The sequence below is a fragment of the Artemia sp. Qi Xiang Cuo genome, chromosome 1 (genome assembly GCF_049724085.1).
Source record: "Artemia sp. Qi Xiang Cuo chromosome 1, ASM4972408v1, whole genome shotgun sequence".
Classification (NCBI taxonomy): domain Eukaryota; kingdom Metazoa; phylum Arthropoda; class Branchiopoda; order Anostraca; family Artemiidae; genus Artemia; species Artemia sp. Qi Xiang Cuo.
The window spans coordinates 84,653,308-84,672,152 of NC_142794.1; the positions used below are offsets into that span (position 1 = coordinate 84,653,308).

The 18,845-nt window shown below is 34.8% G+C and overlaps 2 protein-coding genes across 2 annotated transcripts in view; one reads left to right on the forward strand and one right to left on the reverse strand.

The window, feature by feature from the left end:
• LOC148956836 (putative inorganic phosphate cotransporter) overlaps positions 1-1,772 on the forward strand; it is a 122,317-nt gene extending 120,545 nt beyond the window's left edge. The window contains exon 10 of the mRNA XM_089096550.1: positions 1,465-1,772. Within this exon, the coding sequence (XP_088952676.1) occupies positions 1,465-1,689 (225 nt within the window). The 3' untranslated portion in view covers positions 1,690-1,772. The remainder of the gene's footprint in view (positions 1-1,464) is intronic.
• Positions 1,773-4,282: 2,510 nt separating this feature from the next.
• The window catches only part of LOC148956837 (putative inorganic phosphate cotransporter), a 64,661-nt gene continuing 50,098 nt past the window's right edge, over positions 4,283-18,845 (reverse strand). The window contains exons 9-11 of the mRNA XM_089096556.1: positions 15,492-15,647; positions 9,606-9,691; positions 4,283-4,594 (exon numbers count right to left, since the gene is read on the reverse strand). Of these exons, the coding sequence (XP_088952682.1) occupies positions 4,391-4,594; positions 9,606-9,691; positions 15,492-15,647 (446 nt within the window). The 3' untranslated portion in view covers positions 4,283-4,390. The remainder of the gene's footprint in view (positions 4,595-9,605; positions 9,692-15,491; positions 15,648-18,845) is intronic.

The following is an 18,845-nucleotide window of genomic DNA, read 5'->3' on the forward strand; positions in this document are numbered from 1 at the left end:
ATACGTCACCAAATTATTAGCATTCCTTGTATAATAATCATGCAAATAATTATTTTGTCGAAAAAAAACATCTAAAAACACCGGTCTCCACTTCATGCAAACACTGGTAAGTAAAAACCGGAGCCTGGTAGTCAGAACTTGTCCAATATCCATCACATTTAATTTCCTAAAACATGCTACTGCATTATTAGTTTGTTTAACGTAGCCCCCTATCAAACGGACTGCCTTATTATATAATACCTGTGCACGCCTAAAATTACTAAAAAAAATTTCTAGCCCATAACACACAGCCGTATGATATATAGGGGCTAATAGTCGCATGATAAAAGAAATAACATCACCCGACCGGGTACGAAATTCCTCAGTCGACATATAATTCCAAGGCCTCTCACCATTTTTGATGCCACAAGATCACTGTGACGTTTCCATGACATATTGCAGTCTAGGCAAAAACCTAGCTACCTCATTAAATTAATCTGTTCTAGAGAATTACCAGAAAATAATGTTTGCCCGCCGAGATCTATCAATTCGACATACCAATGACAACCAGCAAGAACATATTGTCTTTCGATTGCATTCGGCATCCTCCTCAACTTTTACTTCAAGTTTCAACTTAATACACCAAGCCTTTCTGGAAACCTAGGATCAAATATGCCCTCTTTTTCAAATATAAATCCTTACGTTGTAACAGTAGGCAACTTGTATAACATACAGCTCTTTTCATGGGGTTGTGAGGGGTATCGTCAACCCCAGAGGCATAAATACTTAAACCTTGGACTATTTTCAACTAAATGGCTATCTGAAAATTTTTATTGGAGGCATATGGGGAAAGGGGGCATGGGGCATATGGGGGGACTGTTGAAAAAGATACTAGAACTTTTGACTTCGAATTGAATGAGCCCCTTTCTAAGTTTATACGACCACCCCTTCTATACGAAGTGCACCTGGCCAAAAAAGTGCTTTGAAACCTAACGGCTCTTTAATATAAGCAATGTTATTAGCGTTGCCTTTGAAAATGAATACAATGCTCAGAAGATATATTCATCAAGGAGGAAACGAAACCGACAGGGCCATTCTTTAGTTTACTATTAGAGCCTTTAGACAAATGATTTTCAGATAATTGAGGACGAGACTGAGATACACGAGATACACTGAGGTACACATAGTTACTTGGTAGTTGCCCAAAACCTATATTAAATTTCCGCCATCGTAAGGGTTTTTGGCTAACACCAAGGAAAAAGGTGTATATCAGAGCTTTTATTATGCCAAGAAGCTGCTTGTCTGGTGTGCTCATGCTTATAATTAGTTTAGAGAAAATCAAAAGTAAATTTCTGGAAAATTCGGAAGTTAAGTTAGAATTTGATCCTCTAAGTGGGTTGGAACTAACAAAGCTTGGCATCAATCATACAATTTGAAATACAGACTAAGTATTTACATACAATAATTCTTATTCTTTTTTTGTAGCAAACAATCGAAGCATGGCGTTTAGTATTTTTAATGGCGGCTGTAGTGTTGGGAGCTGACGCAATTTTCTTCTTATTTTTCGGGTCGGCCACCGAACAGCCCTGGAATAAAATTCCGGAAGATGACAGTGAAATTGGAAATATAACTGAATCCCAAGAAAAAGGTATCGTCAACGAAGCAATGAGTGTACATTCCAGTACCGAGGATTTAAAAAAGGAACATTGACTTTCTCCTTTAATAGGCATCTGTACCAAATTTGTATTTTATTAGACATGTGTCAATTTTTTCTTATATTACAAAATATATTACTTCATGGTATTTTTTATTTTGTGTTTTCCATAAGATAACTGGTAAATAAGACGAAAGAGGCTGGAGTCGAACTAAGGCAAACCTGAATATTCATTTTAAAGAATATTCGAATGTCCAAAAGAGATCAAGTGATATCCAAAGCTGGTTTGCTGTTCGCGCTAAAATGTCATATTGTACCTTCCAAAGTTGTTAATGATGGATGTGAAAAGACTTCAACGAAAATTATATAAGAAAACAAGTTTTTCAACTGAAAGTAGGGAGCAGCATTAAAACTCAAAATGAAAAAAAAAAAATAATCCGTATATGAAGGGGTCCCCCCTTCCCTCTCCTTGCTGTTCGTGATAAAGTTCTTAGCACTTCGAAAAAAGATCCCTATTCTAATTAAACGTCTATTGTATTTCAGGAATCTTCTTTGTCAGATAAATAGTCAAATTTTAGTGGTATTGAGGAGGGGGAAAACCCCTTCATATACGGATGTTTTAGTGCTGCTGCTTACTTTTAGATGAAAAAAATTGTTTTTTTTAATTTAATTTCTGATCGTTTTTCAAATAATGCCGGTAAATCCGGCTCATCCTCTATGAAATATTCCCTCCCCTCGCGAAAAAATATCTTATATTCAAAGGCAAAATTTTGGGACTTTACAACTATGCTGAACAAAATGGTTATCTCAAAGTTTTGATCGGACAATTTTGAGGTAAAAAGGACATGGAATGGGGGCTAGTTGCCCTCCACTCTTTTTGGTCACTTAAAAAGGGCACTAGAACTACTGATTTCCGTTCAAGTGAGCCCTCCGACGTTTTGGGACCAATCACCCCTAAAAAAAAATAAACACGCATCCGTGATCTTACTTCCGACAAAAAATACAATATTCCACATTTTTGCAGAAAAGCGCTTCAAAAGTCTACAATAGAATTTTCTGATACGCTGAATCTGATTGTGTCATTTTCATGATGATTCTTTAATTTTTATGGTGTGCTTCCCCCTTTTTCGAACATCATGCAAATTTTCTCGGACTCGTAGCCTTTTATGGGTAACACTAAGCTTAATGAATCTTAGATATTTGGAATCAGCATAATAAGTTAATTCATTTGATATGTTTCTTTATATCAAAATTTCTTCTTTTATAGTTTCAGTAACTATCGAGCCGTATCGCTCCTTACTTAGAGTTCGTTACCACGAATTGCATGATACTTGATTTGGCCGTCGTTTTAAAGAAGAAGCATAAACCGGTGTAAAATTGAGCTAGAAACTGCTTAAAAATTCCAACTGAGTATTTAATTTTATTTAAATTGAATACTTTTGAAAAAAAAATTAGGTTAATGTTACTTATACAGTTTTCCATCGGTGCAAAAGATAGCTTCAGTTCAAGCTGCGGTAATATAGATTTATTGTTGGTTTAAAACTGACAATTTTAAACTTAAATTATTTCTTAGCCCGGAATTATTCCTGACTCTACTCTTAAGACTTAACTGGTCAAAAAAAGTCTTATTGATTGTACTTCAGACAAACTTTAAACTGAAATTATTTTCAAATTGAAGACTTAACTGGTCGAAAAAAAAAATGTTATCATAGTACTTCAGATACAATTTTAAGCAGAAATTATTTTTAAACTGAAATATTCCTGACTTCCGGTCTTAAGTGTTAGCAGGTCAAGAAAGCTATATTAATAGCACTTAAGACATAATTTTAAACTGAAATTATTTCTAAACTGAAATTATTCCTGACTTTCAGTCAGGAAGAACTGGTCGAAAGAAGCTATACTAATTGTACTTCAAACGCAATTTTAAACTGAAGTTTTTTAAAACTGATATTTTCTGGATTTCCATTCTTAAGACTTAACTGGTCAATAAATGCAATACTGAATGTCCTTAAGACACAATTTTAAAAAGAAAATAAATATATTTTTTAAAGACAAAAGTTTTGATGCTAAACTTTAGATGTCTTTGAAAGGCTTGAAACTTCTTTTTTGTGTTTAAATATTAAATTTCTATTTTTCTATAGCGGTTGTTTTCCATATTCATTGCATGCATTATTCTGATTGAAATGTCAGACTATGAGTTTCCTTTTCGTCCTTTTGATATTTTGGCGATTTCAAACGACTCAGCTTTAAAAGTTAAAAGGTTTCATTATTCTTCTTAATAAATTTGGGTTGATTTTTGGTTAGTTTCCACAATTGATACAGTGAACCAAGTTATAAATCATAATGACCACCGTTTACGTTTTCAGAAAAAGTTTTGTTAATGTCTCCTTTTGAATTTTCCTATCCGACTGTGCACGAACTGGAATTTAATTTTCTTCCTTTTACTTTTAACTATATTTTATCATTTGAAAGCAACTTATAATTCGACTCATTATGCTGCTAAATTAGAAAGCAAAATACCATTGTGCTTCAAAACCATTGTGTTATACATGGCCTCAAAGTACACAATGATAATTATTAGTAGTGCAAGTTCCTAAAGGTTGTTGCCCTTACTGCTGGACGCCTGAAAGTATATTTTGACAATGACTCTTAAATTTAGGTTTCATTTATTATAAGATTATATTTTGTCCGTAAAAAAGATTTATCATATCCTCCAAAGAAGGGTAGTTACTAAAACAAATGTTAATAGAACAAATATTAAGGAAGCCCGGTATTTTCCTTGGTTGCTGATGGTGCATGATTATCTAGGTTTATTCCAGCTTCTTCTTCTTCGTTGGCTTCTTCTTCCTTGTAGTTCCATGACTGTTCAGAGCCAGAGCCAAATATAAGGAAGAAAATTGAATCCGCTGCTAGAACAGCACCGGCCATAATAAAAACTGCAGACCATGCTTCAAGGGTTTGCTATAAAATAAAGATAAAGTCAGGGTGAGAAGTGGAAAGTGGTAAAAAACAAAAAAGAAATGACGGTTTATTTGCACTTTTCTCTAGAAGTTTGGTCAAGTTAATCACTGAAGTCCAACTGCCACACATATTTTGGCTTTCAGGTATAGGTCAATAGTTTGTTTGCTGCTTCCAACCTCATACTTCATATCCCGTTTTGGTCAATCCCTTATTTTATTTGTAATTCTGGAGCCAGTGCTCTGAATCCTGGTTCCCATTCTTAGTTCCATAAGATCTGATTTATGAGCCAAAATTGAAACTTTATGCGTTTCAGATATCTTTCGCAAGTTTGTCCAAATTCGTTTTGAAAAATAATGATTTATATTTAAGTGCATCTATGTTTATTACTTTCTTTATAGTGTATTCTATTCAGAATAAAAACATACACCTCGTAACTCTTTAATTCCTCCATCGTTCCTACAGCAGTTTTTGCTGCAGATTTAGCCTCTCTCGACCTATCGACCAAGAATTTGGACCGTTCCCTTGCCTTGTTCAACTCGTTCCTGTAGATAATTTCATTCATCCTTAATTAGGCTATGAGTTACATACCTAGATGTCATTGCTAAGGCCAAATCTCTTTACCGTAGTAGACTTAACTAAGGTAGCAGTGTCGCTCTGTCTCTCGATCTTCAACCTAGAAAATGCACGCACAGACAGACAATCGTCTCCAAAATAGGCCTAATTCCAGTGTGATTGCTTCTTCTTCTCTGAATACTGAGAACTCTCCTGCATTTATATTTAATCTATATTTTAGACTACTGTGAACCACTTAATTTTATATTCCTTGAATCACAATCACTTTTTGTATGATCTTGACCATTAAATTCAGGGTCAATAAGCTATAAACACAAAAAAACTCCTCCAAACACATTGAAAAATTTAGCATTAAATCTAATGTGAACATTGTCTTTGGAATTTATGTAGTTTTCGGCTTTTACTTTTTGAGAAAGAATTTTAGGTAGGCATATAAATAAAGCTTGGACCAGAGTCTACAGAAAATTTAAGTAGTGATAATGACATAAATATCAGCAAGCAAAAGCCCCTTTGATCCTAACAAAATAAAGTCCAAATTGACAAAAGAAACATATTTAGATTTGATAGATTCGTATTTATGGAAAGTCGTTTCAGTTTATTGGCTTCATTTATCTCGAAGCTCGTTACAACTTGACCACCCCAGAATAAGTAGATTTGAACCAACATCTCTAAAGTTTCCAGACAAATAGAGTTTTTACCAGCAGTATAGGCCTACTTGCAAAGAAAAAAGTTAAGAAAGCAAAGAAGTATTACGATTTTATTTTTAAACTTCAAATAGCACATTTTTCTACTTTGTTTTGTTGGGAACAGCAATTCGAGTTTCAATCTCTACATTTGCTTTGGTCTTTGGGATTTTCCCAGCGTTAGACTCAATTCTCCGGACCTAGATTCTCATGGTCGTTGTGATTCTTTTATAGTCTTCGCGATTCTCTTTCGCTTTTTCCATATATTTACCCTCCTCCACTCCTGCTGCTAGTTTTTCTCCCATTGATGAACTTCTCTGTAGTCATGGAATAGACTACCGTGTTAGTACACTTGGCGGACTGGGGTCAATTTTGGAAATATCTGCACCCTTTTCCGACCCCTCTGGTGCCTCCCACTTCTCCCAGTCCCCATTCCCTTGTCCATACTTTTTTAGGGTGTACAAACTTCAAAAAGGAACCAACTATACGCGAATTTAATTACAAACATTACGTATTTCTGTATTTTCTCTATGGTAATTCACAAGGTTAGATTTGGAAAAATTGACTGAGCTTGAGACACAATCACTAAAAATGTCCAATTTTCTTTCATTTATTATATTGAGGGCTCATGATCATTATCTAGGAAAAAAGAGGGAGTCGCTGTGATATTTGTTTATAAAAATCTGCAGCTGCTATCTTTTAATATCTCTTCTCTTAATGAATATAATAAAATTATAAGGATTAAACGGCACCAAGGCAACTCCCTCTACCTTATTTTTATTCACTTAGCCAACCCGCTCCTGCAACAAAGGATTTCCGGAAAAAGCTCAAGGAATCGGCAGAAAATGAGAGACAACGCTACAGCCTTGCCTATGGTAAAGAGCCATAAGCCTTCAATGTTTTATTATCTGTTTATTAATATTATTTTTCCTGTAGGTTATCCCATTCTCGTCTTGATTTCTGAACTCCCAAGGTACTTAAATTCATTGACATGTTCAATTGCTTTATCTTTTTATTCCAGTGTCGGATCTGAGCGGAGAATCAGATATAGCTATGCCCTTTGTCTTACTGACATTCACTGTATGACCCACTTTTTTGGCCTTTCCCTCTATGGCGTCAAATAGCAGCTGCAGTCGCTGTTTCACTTCTTTGAGAAGATCAATGCCGTCAGTGAAGTCCATGTAAGAAGTCTTTCGGGTGCACACCTTCACTCGAGAGTCGGAAGTCTACCCTAGAATGCCAACACAACAATACCGAACAGGAATGGGGATAGGACACCTCCCTATTTGTGGACACATCCACATCGGATTTAGACCTACCAGGTCTAAATTTGTGTTGCTCTCCCCTGAGATGAGTCTAGGACTATTCTTGGGTGTTGTATTTTACCAGACACAGGAGTTAAGTCGATGCCCCTCCAGTTGTCACAAATTAGCGCATCGCCCTTCTTGAAGAGTTTGAATAGTATACCCCTTGTCCAATCTTTTTGGACTTTTAGTTATTCCAGATGACCACTAGACGAGCAGTCGAAACAGTTATGCAGGCTCAAAGGGATATCTTCAGCATGTGTACCGTGATCCCATCGACTCTAGATGCACATCCATTTGTTAACTTTTTTACAGCTGTCGTCACTTCTCAGATGCTCCAAGGGGGGTGGGGGTCAGCACTTATATCAATTAGTAAGAAAGGTTAGATCGACCATGGGTCACAGTTACATCTAGTACCGGCCAGGAATGAATAAATGATTCGGCGTTAATGAGCATAAAACACGAAGAATTGGAAGCAATTCATTGGGGTGAGATAATAAATAACGTTACAGAGACTGACGTAAGAAAAGCTAGGTTTAAATAATTGAAAAAATTTGTTAAGCTTTTGTCCTGAAAAGTTTGGTAGACAGGGGAGGGGGATAGTAAATACTTTGCCCGGGGCACGAGAGAGGCCAGAACCGCCGCTGGGCGAGTATATTTGTAACATCTTAGAGATTGCTTAGGGTCAGAATATTCAATCACAAGATACTATGTGCATCTTGGTTGTCAGAAGGGCGCATCTGAATTATCCCAAAAATAGCTAATAAAATTTAGTTGAAGCTTTCAGGGAATGGTGAGGGAGTGTTTAAACACATCAAAAACCATTAATTAGAACTACTAAGTCAGAATTAGATATTTTGATTTTTACGCCAGAAACATGAAAAACTGGAGAAATATTCATTATTCAATGAATATTACGACCAGAAATGAACTACAAAAACCTTTTAAAGAGAGGTTTTTCAAAGAAAAATAAGAAGTCATATTAAACTTAAGGCCATTAGAAATAAATTCCTATAATAATTCAAACTCAAAACGACTAAAAATTATTAGGCTCTATTAAAGAATAAATGAAACACAAAACGAACAGAAATTAAAATAAACGATCACAGAAAACGTAGAGATAATAGGTACTAATAGAGACCGAGGGTTAATTATCCCCCCCACGCCCTTTTCCCCAAACCCATCCGATAAAAATTTTGAGATAGCCATTTTGTTAAAAATAGTTCCAACATCAGATAATAAAAACTCTTGGGTTGACACAAAGCCAATTTTTCACTTTGATATTGTTACTTTGATACCAGTTTTGATACTTTGATGAATATTTGATTTTTTTTTTAAAGTTTGATTTTCAAATAAGGGACTTTTAAAACCTAAAACTTTTTGCAATAAAAAACAAACAAAAATTAATTAAAAAAAAAACTTTCCGAAAAATAAGTTTTTCAAAGAAAAGTAAAGCCATTTTAAACTTAAGCTCGACAGATACAAATACCTGTTAAAATTCAAACTCAAAACCACCAGAAATTACTATTACAGAATAAATGAAACCCAAAACGAACAGAAATTAAAATAAACGATCAAAGAAAACTTAGAGATAATAGGAACTAATATAGATGAATAAATAAATGACAAAACGAGTAAAAATTAAATTGAATATTCAAATCAAACTTAAAATGAACAAAATTTACTACAAACAGGACTTTTGCTACTGCCCTAACCGAAAAAGTCTAAAGCTTGTTGCATTTTACTGAAAACGAATTACATTATAATATTTTTTTTATATTTACATCATTGAAATAAAAGGGAAATTGCAGTGAAATGAAATTTTGAATTGCTGAGTTTCCAAGAATTAATATCATTGTATAACAAATATTCAGTTTATTTTCATTTTCAGTTCTTATATTCAAATATTCAGTTCTTTCTAGTCGTCTTGATTATTATAGTGGTTTTTACATTTATGTTTCGTAAGCATTTTGAAAAAACTCAAGTATAGTATTCAAGATGTATGCAGTTCTCAATAAAATGTAAATGACTCAAAAAGCTGTAGACTTTTACGTTTAATGAAGGGGGGAAAAGAGCAGTAGCCAAACTCCTGTTTGTAGTAAATTTTGTTATACAAATGAGTCAAACTTCAAATCTAGTGATTTTATTAGCACTTATTGAAGAAACAGTAATTTAATCTCTAGTTAAAAATTCTCGGGCTGAATAGTCTCAACTGAAAAGCCCCGCCTACTGAAATAGAAGAAGTTCCCGACCATAACCAAAAAGTCAAAATTTTATCTTTTTTAACATTTCGTTTTGAAAGGGTAGTTTAATTTCGTCACACGGAAGCAATTGACATATTGGTTTATTCTTGGAATATTGGAAAGTGCTTTTCATGTTAGGATTACTTTACCATAAATGAAAAAGTAGCGTCAAAGAAGATATAGACTTACAAAGAAGTCATAGACTTACATTTCCATGCGTCATGAATCCTACCACTACTGGACCCAGCCATGAAACCAGCATTGATACGCCATTTGTTATTCCAAACAGAGTTCCTGGTAATAATAAAGAAGAAGATGTTTTACAGACTAAAAAGCTTATGAGCATAGCTAAAGATGATCCTTGGGGGAGGGGGGGGGGTTAGTTGTTCATCTATGAGATTTGAAAAAAAAATGTCCGTCTTCTGTTAAAAACTTCCTTTTGCTTAGTTAAGTTTTTGCTAGTTTCGAATAGCTTTAGGGAGTAATGAGCTTTGGATGGGAGCCAAGCCCAATCTTGATCAATTCAACCCCATCTACTTCAATGCATGAGCACTTTAAACGGCAAAAAGATATGTACACTTCATTCTTGCTAAAAACGAACGGGCCAAAGAGTTTGCATGCGAAGTTGAATAAAAAGCAAGATACTTTCTTGATAGAGCAGTAAAACGATATTTTCACTTAATTCTAACTAGAAATTAAAGGCAAAAAATTATGATCTCGATGTCAAATATCTTACAGAAAAAATTAAGATACTTTCTTGGACCCAAATTTCTAGATTTATGAATTTTATCTAGCTTTAAAGAGAATCCTCTCTTAATGAAACGGGTGGTTATTAAAGCTTGTAAGGGTGCTATTTATCCCCAATGGGAATATCTATGAGCACATCAATAGAAAAGCGAACTGAAATTTTCAATTTTTTTTGTTGGGGGGCTGAGTTTCAAGAGGGGCCAAAGTTACCAGAAAACTAGATGATTTATAGCCTATGAAAATTCTTAGTTTCTAGTTTTGATGGAAAAATTACTAAAATCATCCGATTTCAGGGAGTGAATTTGGACCGAATTCATGGCCCTTAAATTCTTACTAACCAGACAACTTCAGTCATTGCAAAAATATCTATTAAATGCTCTAAGGTTACTCTGATAAAGAAAAAAAAATATGTGGCAAACTTTAAATCATTAGAAATGTATTTGGAAAAATTAAAACACTGATTCGAATGAAATATTCTGGCTTAATGTCCATGACTAAGAGGCTACATGAAAATACACAAAAAATCCACCTTTTGTTCAACCCCACAGAAGTTTTTTTTTTCAACTTGCGTTAAGGAAAACTAACGGCAAACATGAGGGAAAAAAGGGACGATCAAAAAACATTTCGCAGGCAGAAATAAACACCAATACAGATATAAAAATGAATTAAATCATTATTTGTTCGCAAATAGATATCTCACTAAATGACAAATTGCAGATAATAACTTGAGCTGGAGCAAGTATGCAAGCAACAGTAAAACATACCAATTAACAGTAAACAGTAAAATAACACACAATAAAACATTAAAACATAAAGTAAAATAAACAACAACAACTACTACTACTACTAACAACTCACCACAGCACCAAGCCGCCTGAGGCCAACACAGCTGCGCACACTCCTCCTCCACCCCAATCTGTTTAAAGCCTCCCTTTTTACACCCACCTAAGAAGTTCCCATTTCCTTTAAATCTATCTTTATGACGTCCTCCCACCCCAGACAATGACGACCTGCTTTCCGTTTAGACCTAAACGGTTTGCTGAAAAGAACAATCTTTGGCAATCTGTCATACATCATCCGCACAACGTGCCCTAGCCACCTCAAACTTTTTTTCATTATAGCCCTTGAGAGCGGTATTGAACCACATTTTTCGTATAGCTTATTGTTTGAAATACGGTCTGTCAGCCGGGTACCCAGAACAATCCTTAAGCAATTTCTCTGGAAAAAATCGAGCAAAGCTTCATCCGCTTTTCGGAGCGTCCATGCTTCAGAGCCATATTTGACGACTGTCATCACTGTAGCTTCTAATATTCTAATCTTGTTTTGCAGACTTATCTTCCTATTCTTCCAAAACATTTTTAACTGTGAAAAAACATTCTGAGCCTTGGCTATTCTACTTTTACATCTTCACTGCTCCCATCATCTTTACTAATAATACTACCAAGGTAAGTGAAGCTACCCACCTGATAAATCTGTTCATTACCCAACGTCACCTTTTGTCTTCACTTGTTCATAGTGTTAGTGACTTAGTCTTGTTAACATTCATTTTTAAGCCTATTCTAGCACCTTGAACTCGCATAACCTCTAAAATTTCATTCATCTTGCTAACACATTCATCTAGGATGCTTAAATCCTCAGCATAATCCAAGTCCAGGAGATTTTTTGCTCCCCAGTTGATTCCTTGGTCTCCCATTGCCTTTCCTGTGCTCCTTTAGACAAAGTCCATTAAAATGACCCATATAAAGAGGGATAGAACACAGCCCTGTTTAACTCCTGATTTAATGCAAAGCAAGCTGCTAACCTCATTTCCTATTTTTACTGTAGCAGTGTTATTCTCGTACATAGCACTAATCACTTTGTTGTATTTGTCTGGTATACCATATAAGGATAAAACCTTTACTAAAGCTCTTCTATCAATTGAATCGAAGGCTTGCTCATAATCTGTAAAACTGAGGACAAAAGGTGTTTGAAAACTCAGGCACTTCTCAATTATTAGCCTAAGAGTGAAAATTTGGTCGACACATCCTCTACCTTTTCTAAAACCGCATTGTTCTTCTTTTAAAACTTTGTCTACGGCGTCTCTCAGTCTAAAAAGTATCATATTACTAAGTAATTTACTAACTACAGACACCAGATTAATGCCACGATAATTACCATACTCGCTTTTATCACCTTTCTTATAAAGTGGCTTAATTAAGATTTTCCTAAAATCGTTATGTACTTCTCCTTTTTCAAAAATCATATTCATAATCTTCAGTAACTTATTTCTAACCTCAGAGCCACCATTTTAAAAAAACTAATTTAACGCCCTATCAGCACCTGGAGCCTTATTATTTTTTAATCCTTTTAGTACTGTCGGTAATTCCTCCTCACAAATCAAATCTTCCTTCACTTCCAAGGTATCACAAACTTTTTCATTTTTCTCTATATCTTTTCCTGCAACTCTATCTCGGTTAAGCAAATTCTCAAAATGTTCGGTCCATCTCTCTTTAGTTTTTTCCTTATCGCTAATTGCGGCCCCATTCCTATCTTTAACTGGGCCAAGTCCGGATTGACTACTCCCTCTCAATTTGTTAACATGCCAGAATAATATTTTACTATTATGCCGTTTAGCTGTATCTTCCAGATCCACGGCAATTTTATCCATGGCCTCCACTTCACACTTCCTTAGTTCATATTTTAATGCTTTCTCCACTTTCTTTACATTCCTTATGTTTTCACATGATCTATCACTCAGATAATTATTGTACAAGCCTTTTTTCCTTTCTATTAAACATAAAGATTTGTCACTAATATTCTTAGCTGCAGTCCTAGTTTTCTTTCCTAAGACACCTTCAGCAACTTCACAAATTATTTTTATAAAATTATTCCAACCATCTTCCAAATTATCAAATTTTAAACTCTTAAGAACAGTATTCAACTTTTCCTGGAAAGTTTCTCTCAAATTCTCATCCTGGAGTCTACCACCATCATAACTTCCCGGGAGATTGTTACCCTTCCGATATTTCAGCTTTAAGTTAACCCTTGACACTACTAGATGGTGATCTTTACTTTTAACATCAATAACGGCACTCCTATATACCCTAGTATCTTGTATTGATCCTGCCAGTATTCGGTTTACTATAACATAATCAATAAGGTTTGCTGTCTTACCATCACGTGAATACCATGTTAACTTATGAGCCATTTTATGACCAAACACCGTATTGGTTATAACTAGATTGTTGTAACTACAAAATTGCAAAAGTCTGTATCCATTACTGTTTTTGTTTCCTACACAAAATTTACCTAGGCTAGGATACCATCTATCCTTATTTCTACCGACCTGGGCGTTAAAATCTCCCAGTAATAAAATCACATGTCTACCTGGGACCCTATCTATTTGCTCCTGTAACTGTAAGTAAAATTCATCTGAGTCACTAGTATCACCGTCAGTCGGTTCTACAGGGGCGTATACTACTATAACTGATACCCTGAACTTTTTAGTTAAGTCACTGAACTTTTTAGTTTTTAGTTCATAAACTGAGCAATTAGTATTCTATTGTTAATACCTTCCCAGCCTAAACAAGACTTAGCAGTTTTCTTATTCATCATGAGCCTTACTCCCTGTCTATGTACCCCATCCTTCCTGCCTGAGTAAACAGATTCTATATCACCTAATTCCATGCTTCCTACCCCTGGGATATAACTTTCTGAAACTCCTAATAAATTTAGTTCGAATCGTCTGAATTCGTCAGTCAAAATGTCGACACGATTGTCATTTTTTAACGTCGTAACGTTCCAAGTTCCAATTTTCATGTTCTTTAAATCATTGAAATTATTTTCGTCTCAGGAAAAGCAATTATCCCGGATACCAGTGCAGGAGGGGGATCACATATCTTCTCAAGCCTACACCGAAGTGCTTAAGCCGGCTTAGAACCGGACAGCAAGAAGTCCCCTCCCAAAAATCTCAGTTTAGAATTTAGTATTAATTGACTAGACATTTAAAAGTAAGAGGCAATTCCAAATCGTTTCTTGGGGTATTTTCCAAGCGAATCCAAACATTCCACGTTTGCAAGGTTGCAATCTCTTAGAATTTCGATATAAGAAACAATAAAATCGAGTCAGTAAGAAAAAAACAAACTGACGAAGGGTTATATTGCTTGAATTGTAAGATTGAATTATACCCTTTTCAGAATTTTCATTGTAAAAGTTGAAGGAGAAAACAAAATTGTTCCTCTAGATAAAAAAAAAAAATATTTTGCTCCCTCTTAGATCATGAAGTAACACCACTCGTCAAAAGGTATATTTTGACCATATGTATTTATTATATAGTTTAATATTTAAATCTTTAAATAAGGAAATTTAATATGGAAATTTAAGAAAAACGAATGTATAAGAAGAGAAATTATGTTGAGTTCAATTGGCTAAGCCATCTGGTTCCCTTCCCAAGATTTTTTATGTTATTGTTTCCGTATTCAAAGATAATAAACAAAGTGTATTAATCGATCAGACATTTAAATTAAGTTACAATGTCAGGTCATTTTTGAAGGTTTCTGTTACCTGAGAAAGTTTTGGTGTTCTAATCTTCTACATTTTTTTATTTATAAAAAAATGACCTTTTATTTTTGTCTTACTCTTTTCCCACAGATGAGAATTAGTTCTATTCATCTACCAATTTTTATTTTTGAAATTTAGTGTGCTGTGTTTTTTAGATTAAGAACACGTTGAGAATTGGTAGCAAATTTACATCCATCCCTCAGAAAAATAAATAATTAATACCATACTTTGGGCTCGGTGAATGGATAGATATGAAATTAATAAATCCAATGTTATAACTATTTCATCCTTTTCGCGCAAGATTCAGCTGCAGGCTTGTCGCAAAATCGCTTCATTAAGAGGGAGCATATACCTTAAGGTTTTTGATTAAGGTGATTTGAAAAGTCGAAAACTTGTTAGAATTTTATTTGCTACTGTTGTATTAGCTGGAACCCACGCAAAAAGTGAAGCTTGGTTAATGCTAATGAAATAAAACAAAATAGGATGAAAATATAATGGTTCAGAAACAAATTTTGGCTATATATTTGCACATCAGGGGGGGAGGGGAGTGAGGGTAAAGCATAGCATATATTAAATATGTAACCTAACCTAACCTAGGTACCTTTTCCCCCCTAAACCCCAAAGAACAAAAGTTTAAATATTGTAAACACAATGACAAGCCCCGGTTTGCAATCCAATTCTCTATTGAAAGAAACCCTTTTGACTAGTTTCTTAAACATCTTCCCTATATAATATATCGCGTGAGTTCCAGCTAATACAACAGTACCTTTCATTTCGTAAAAAGAAAACTGACAAAAGCAAAAATTACCTGAAAAACTTGGCGCTATGTCTATGTGATTTATAAGCCAACCACCGTAATTTCCAGCTTCAAAAACTTGTGACAACATCAACATTACAATAATTACTTGAATGTTGCATCCGGCACCAGCCATTACAAAGAGACACAGTGCTGGCCCTAAATGACCTGAAACAAAGTAGGATTTTACTTTCTGGATAATAAAACCGTATCAAATAGGGGAATACAGTAGAATTAATTCTAAACGGATACAAAGAAAAGCAACCAGTAGCGCCTTCGTATCCTAAACTTATGAATAGCGCATTCTTAAAGTCTATCTCAAATCCCAGATCAAATTATTAAACTTTAAATGACCAATTAGACTGACTTTTTTCATCCATGTAGTTTAACCGATTGTTATCGATAATCGAAAAAATCAGTCTTTCATCCTGTGACTCGTCTATTTGAAACGATTGACTTAAATAAGCTAAGTAATGGGTTGAGGAGGGTACAGACCCCGTTATATATAGTAAATTGTATTCGACTTAGTTTTAATGTTACTCCTCACAGTCGGTGAGAAAAACTTGTTTTCTTTATTTAATTTCTGACGATTTTTCAAATCATGATGGACTATCCCTTCCCCGCCTCCCTGTGTAAAGTTTGCTCTGTAAAATCTCCCCCTGAAAATTTCCTCTTCTTGAATAATCCTCCTCGTTAAAATCTCTTACTGCAGAAAATTTCCCCCCTAAAAAAATAAAATTTTCATATGTTTTCTAAAAAGAAATAGATGGAAACAATGGGCTAATAGTATAACTTACTGCTCTTTTTCTTGGAACTATGGGCGGGTCATGTCATTGTTGGATCTTTCAACTATGCTGAATCAAATGGCTATCTCAAAATTTTGATGGGATGTCTAGGTAAAAAAGAGGTGTGGGAGTGGAGTTTGTTATCATCCAGTCTTTTTTGTCAATTAATAGGGTAATATAACGTTTCATTTCCGTTCAAATGTGCCTCTCCCGGTCTTCTAGGGCCATTGATTCGGTACGATCACCCCTAGGGAAAATTAATAATAAAAAAAACAAGAAAAAACACACATTCGTAATTTCTCTTCTGGTAAAAAATACGAACGTTCCATATTTTTGTAGATAGGAGTGTGAAAATCTACTATATGGCTCTCCGATATTCTAAATCTGATGATGTAGTTTTGATTGAGATCACTTGACCTTTGAGGGGTGTTTTCCCCTTTTTTTGAAAATCAGACGAATATTCTCAGGCTCGTACCTTTTGATGGATAATATTAAACTTGATCAATTTTATGTATTTGGAATCAAACAGTCCGTGGTAACGAACTAGAAGTAAGGAGTGACCCGGCTCAATGGTAACCGAAACTCTAGAAAAAGGTATTTTTATACAAATAGATACATCAAAAGAATCAGATTTTAATGCTGATTTCATCAAGTTTAATCCTACCCATCAAAAGTTACGCACCTGAGAAAATTTGGCTGATTTTCGAAAAAAGGAGGAATGAAAATCACACCATCATATTCCGCGTAACAGAGAACCCTACTGTAGAGGTTTCAAGCTCCTATCTACAAAAATGTGGAATTTCGCATTTTTTGCCAGCAGAAAGATCACGGGTGCGTGTTTATTTGTTTTTTTTTTGTGTTTCCCCAGGGGTGATCGTATCGACCCAGTGGTCCTAGAATATCGTGAGAGGGCTCATTGCAATGGAAATTAAAAGTTCTAGTGCCCTTTTTAAGTGACCAAAAAAAAATTGAGGACAACTAGGCCCCCTCCCACGCTCATTTTTTCCCCAAAGTCACCTGATCAAAATTTGAGATAGCCATTTTGTTCAACATGTTCCAAAATATTATGTCTTTTAAAGACATAAAAGTATGTCTTTTAGGATGACTTAATCCTCCGAAGTTCCCGGGGGGAGGACTGAAATTTATGAACTTCACCCAATGTTAAGATATAGTATTGGTTATTGGGAAGTATACAGACGTTTTCAGGGGAGATATTTCCTGGTCGGGGGGGGGGGCGGGGGTTATGTGGGAGGATCTTTCAATGAAGGAAGTTTTAGTGGGGGAAGGTACATTGCTATGAAGGGGACGCCGGACTTCCCAGCATTATTTAAAAAAAGATCACAAATTAAATAAAAATAAACAAGTTTTTCAAATGCAACAGCAGCAACATCAAACTTTAACGAACAGAAAATATTACATATATGATTGGGTTCACCCCCTAGTCAATACCTCGCTCTTTAAGCCAAAGGTTTTTCAGTACTTTCATAAGAGCTATTTATTCTAATTAACGGCCTTTGTGATTAAGCGGTCATTTTTAAAGAATTGGAACAAAATTCGAACTTTCGCTTACAGAGCAAGGTATTGACTAGGGGGCGAACCGCCTAATATACGTACTAAAATATATGAATATAGAAGTTCGTTACGTAAGTTAATTCGTAAGTTACGTATATTTATTATTAATAAAAACGTTCGTAAATAAAATTAAACAAGTTTCGAGAAAGCCATTTAACCAAATAAAAGTAAATTGATATGCAAATTTGGTTTTAATTATTCATGTACTGTGAGCAAAAATCAAAAACCGCATTAATTCAAAAGCGTTAAAAAATTAAATAAAAAAAACAAGTTTTTTTTTACCAAAAGTAAAGAGCAAAATTAGAATTTAAAACTAACAGAAATTATTGCGTATATTAAAGGGGCTGTCCCCTCCTCAACGCCTCGCTCTTTACGGTAAAGTTTGACTTTCTCACAACTCTATTTTTTTTAAACAATGAAAAACTTTAGCGTAAAGAGCGAGGCGTTGAGGAGCGGACAGCCCCTTTCATATACGGAATAATTTCTGTTCGTTTTAAGTTTTTAAGTCGCTCCTTACTTTCAGTTAAAAAAACTTGCTTTTTTTTATTTAATCAAAATAAAAAGCCAATTCATGTGATGTATCTATGGTCATCAGGATTCCGTTTTATAGAGTTTAGATTTCTACTCGCCCGACTTACTCTCTATTCACAATTCTTTACCACGAACCGTTTGATTACTATTAAACCTGTTACTGTCCTCAATATCACTTTGTTTGAGAGTGTTATATAGTTAATCTATGAAACCCACATAAGGGCTAATAGAAGCAGCTACAAGCTCCCCCCCCCTTGACCAAAAACCTATGTTTTGAAGAGGTTTGATGTGTCCTCCCTGAAAATCTTCCTCCCCAGTGGAAAATTTTCCTCCACAAATTCCCCTCTGGAAAATTCTCCTCAAATATAAAATTGAGTAGCCAAAAAAAAATTAATGCAAATAGGAATAACGAAGAAAAGTATCAACATTCAACACTGTATTCAACATTCCTTGGAAGTTTCAACAATCTCCCAAGCAG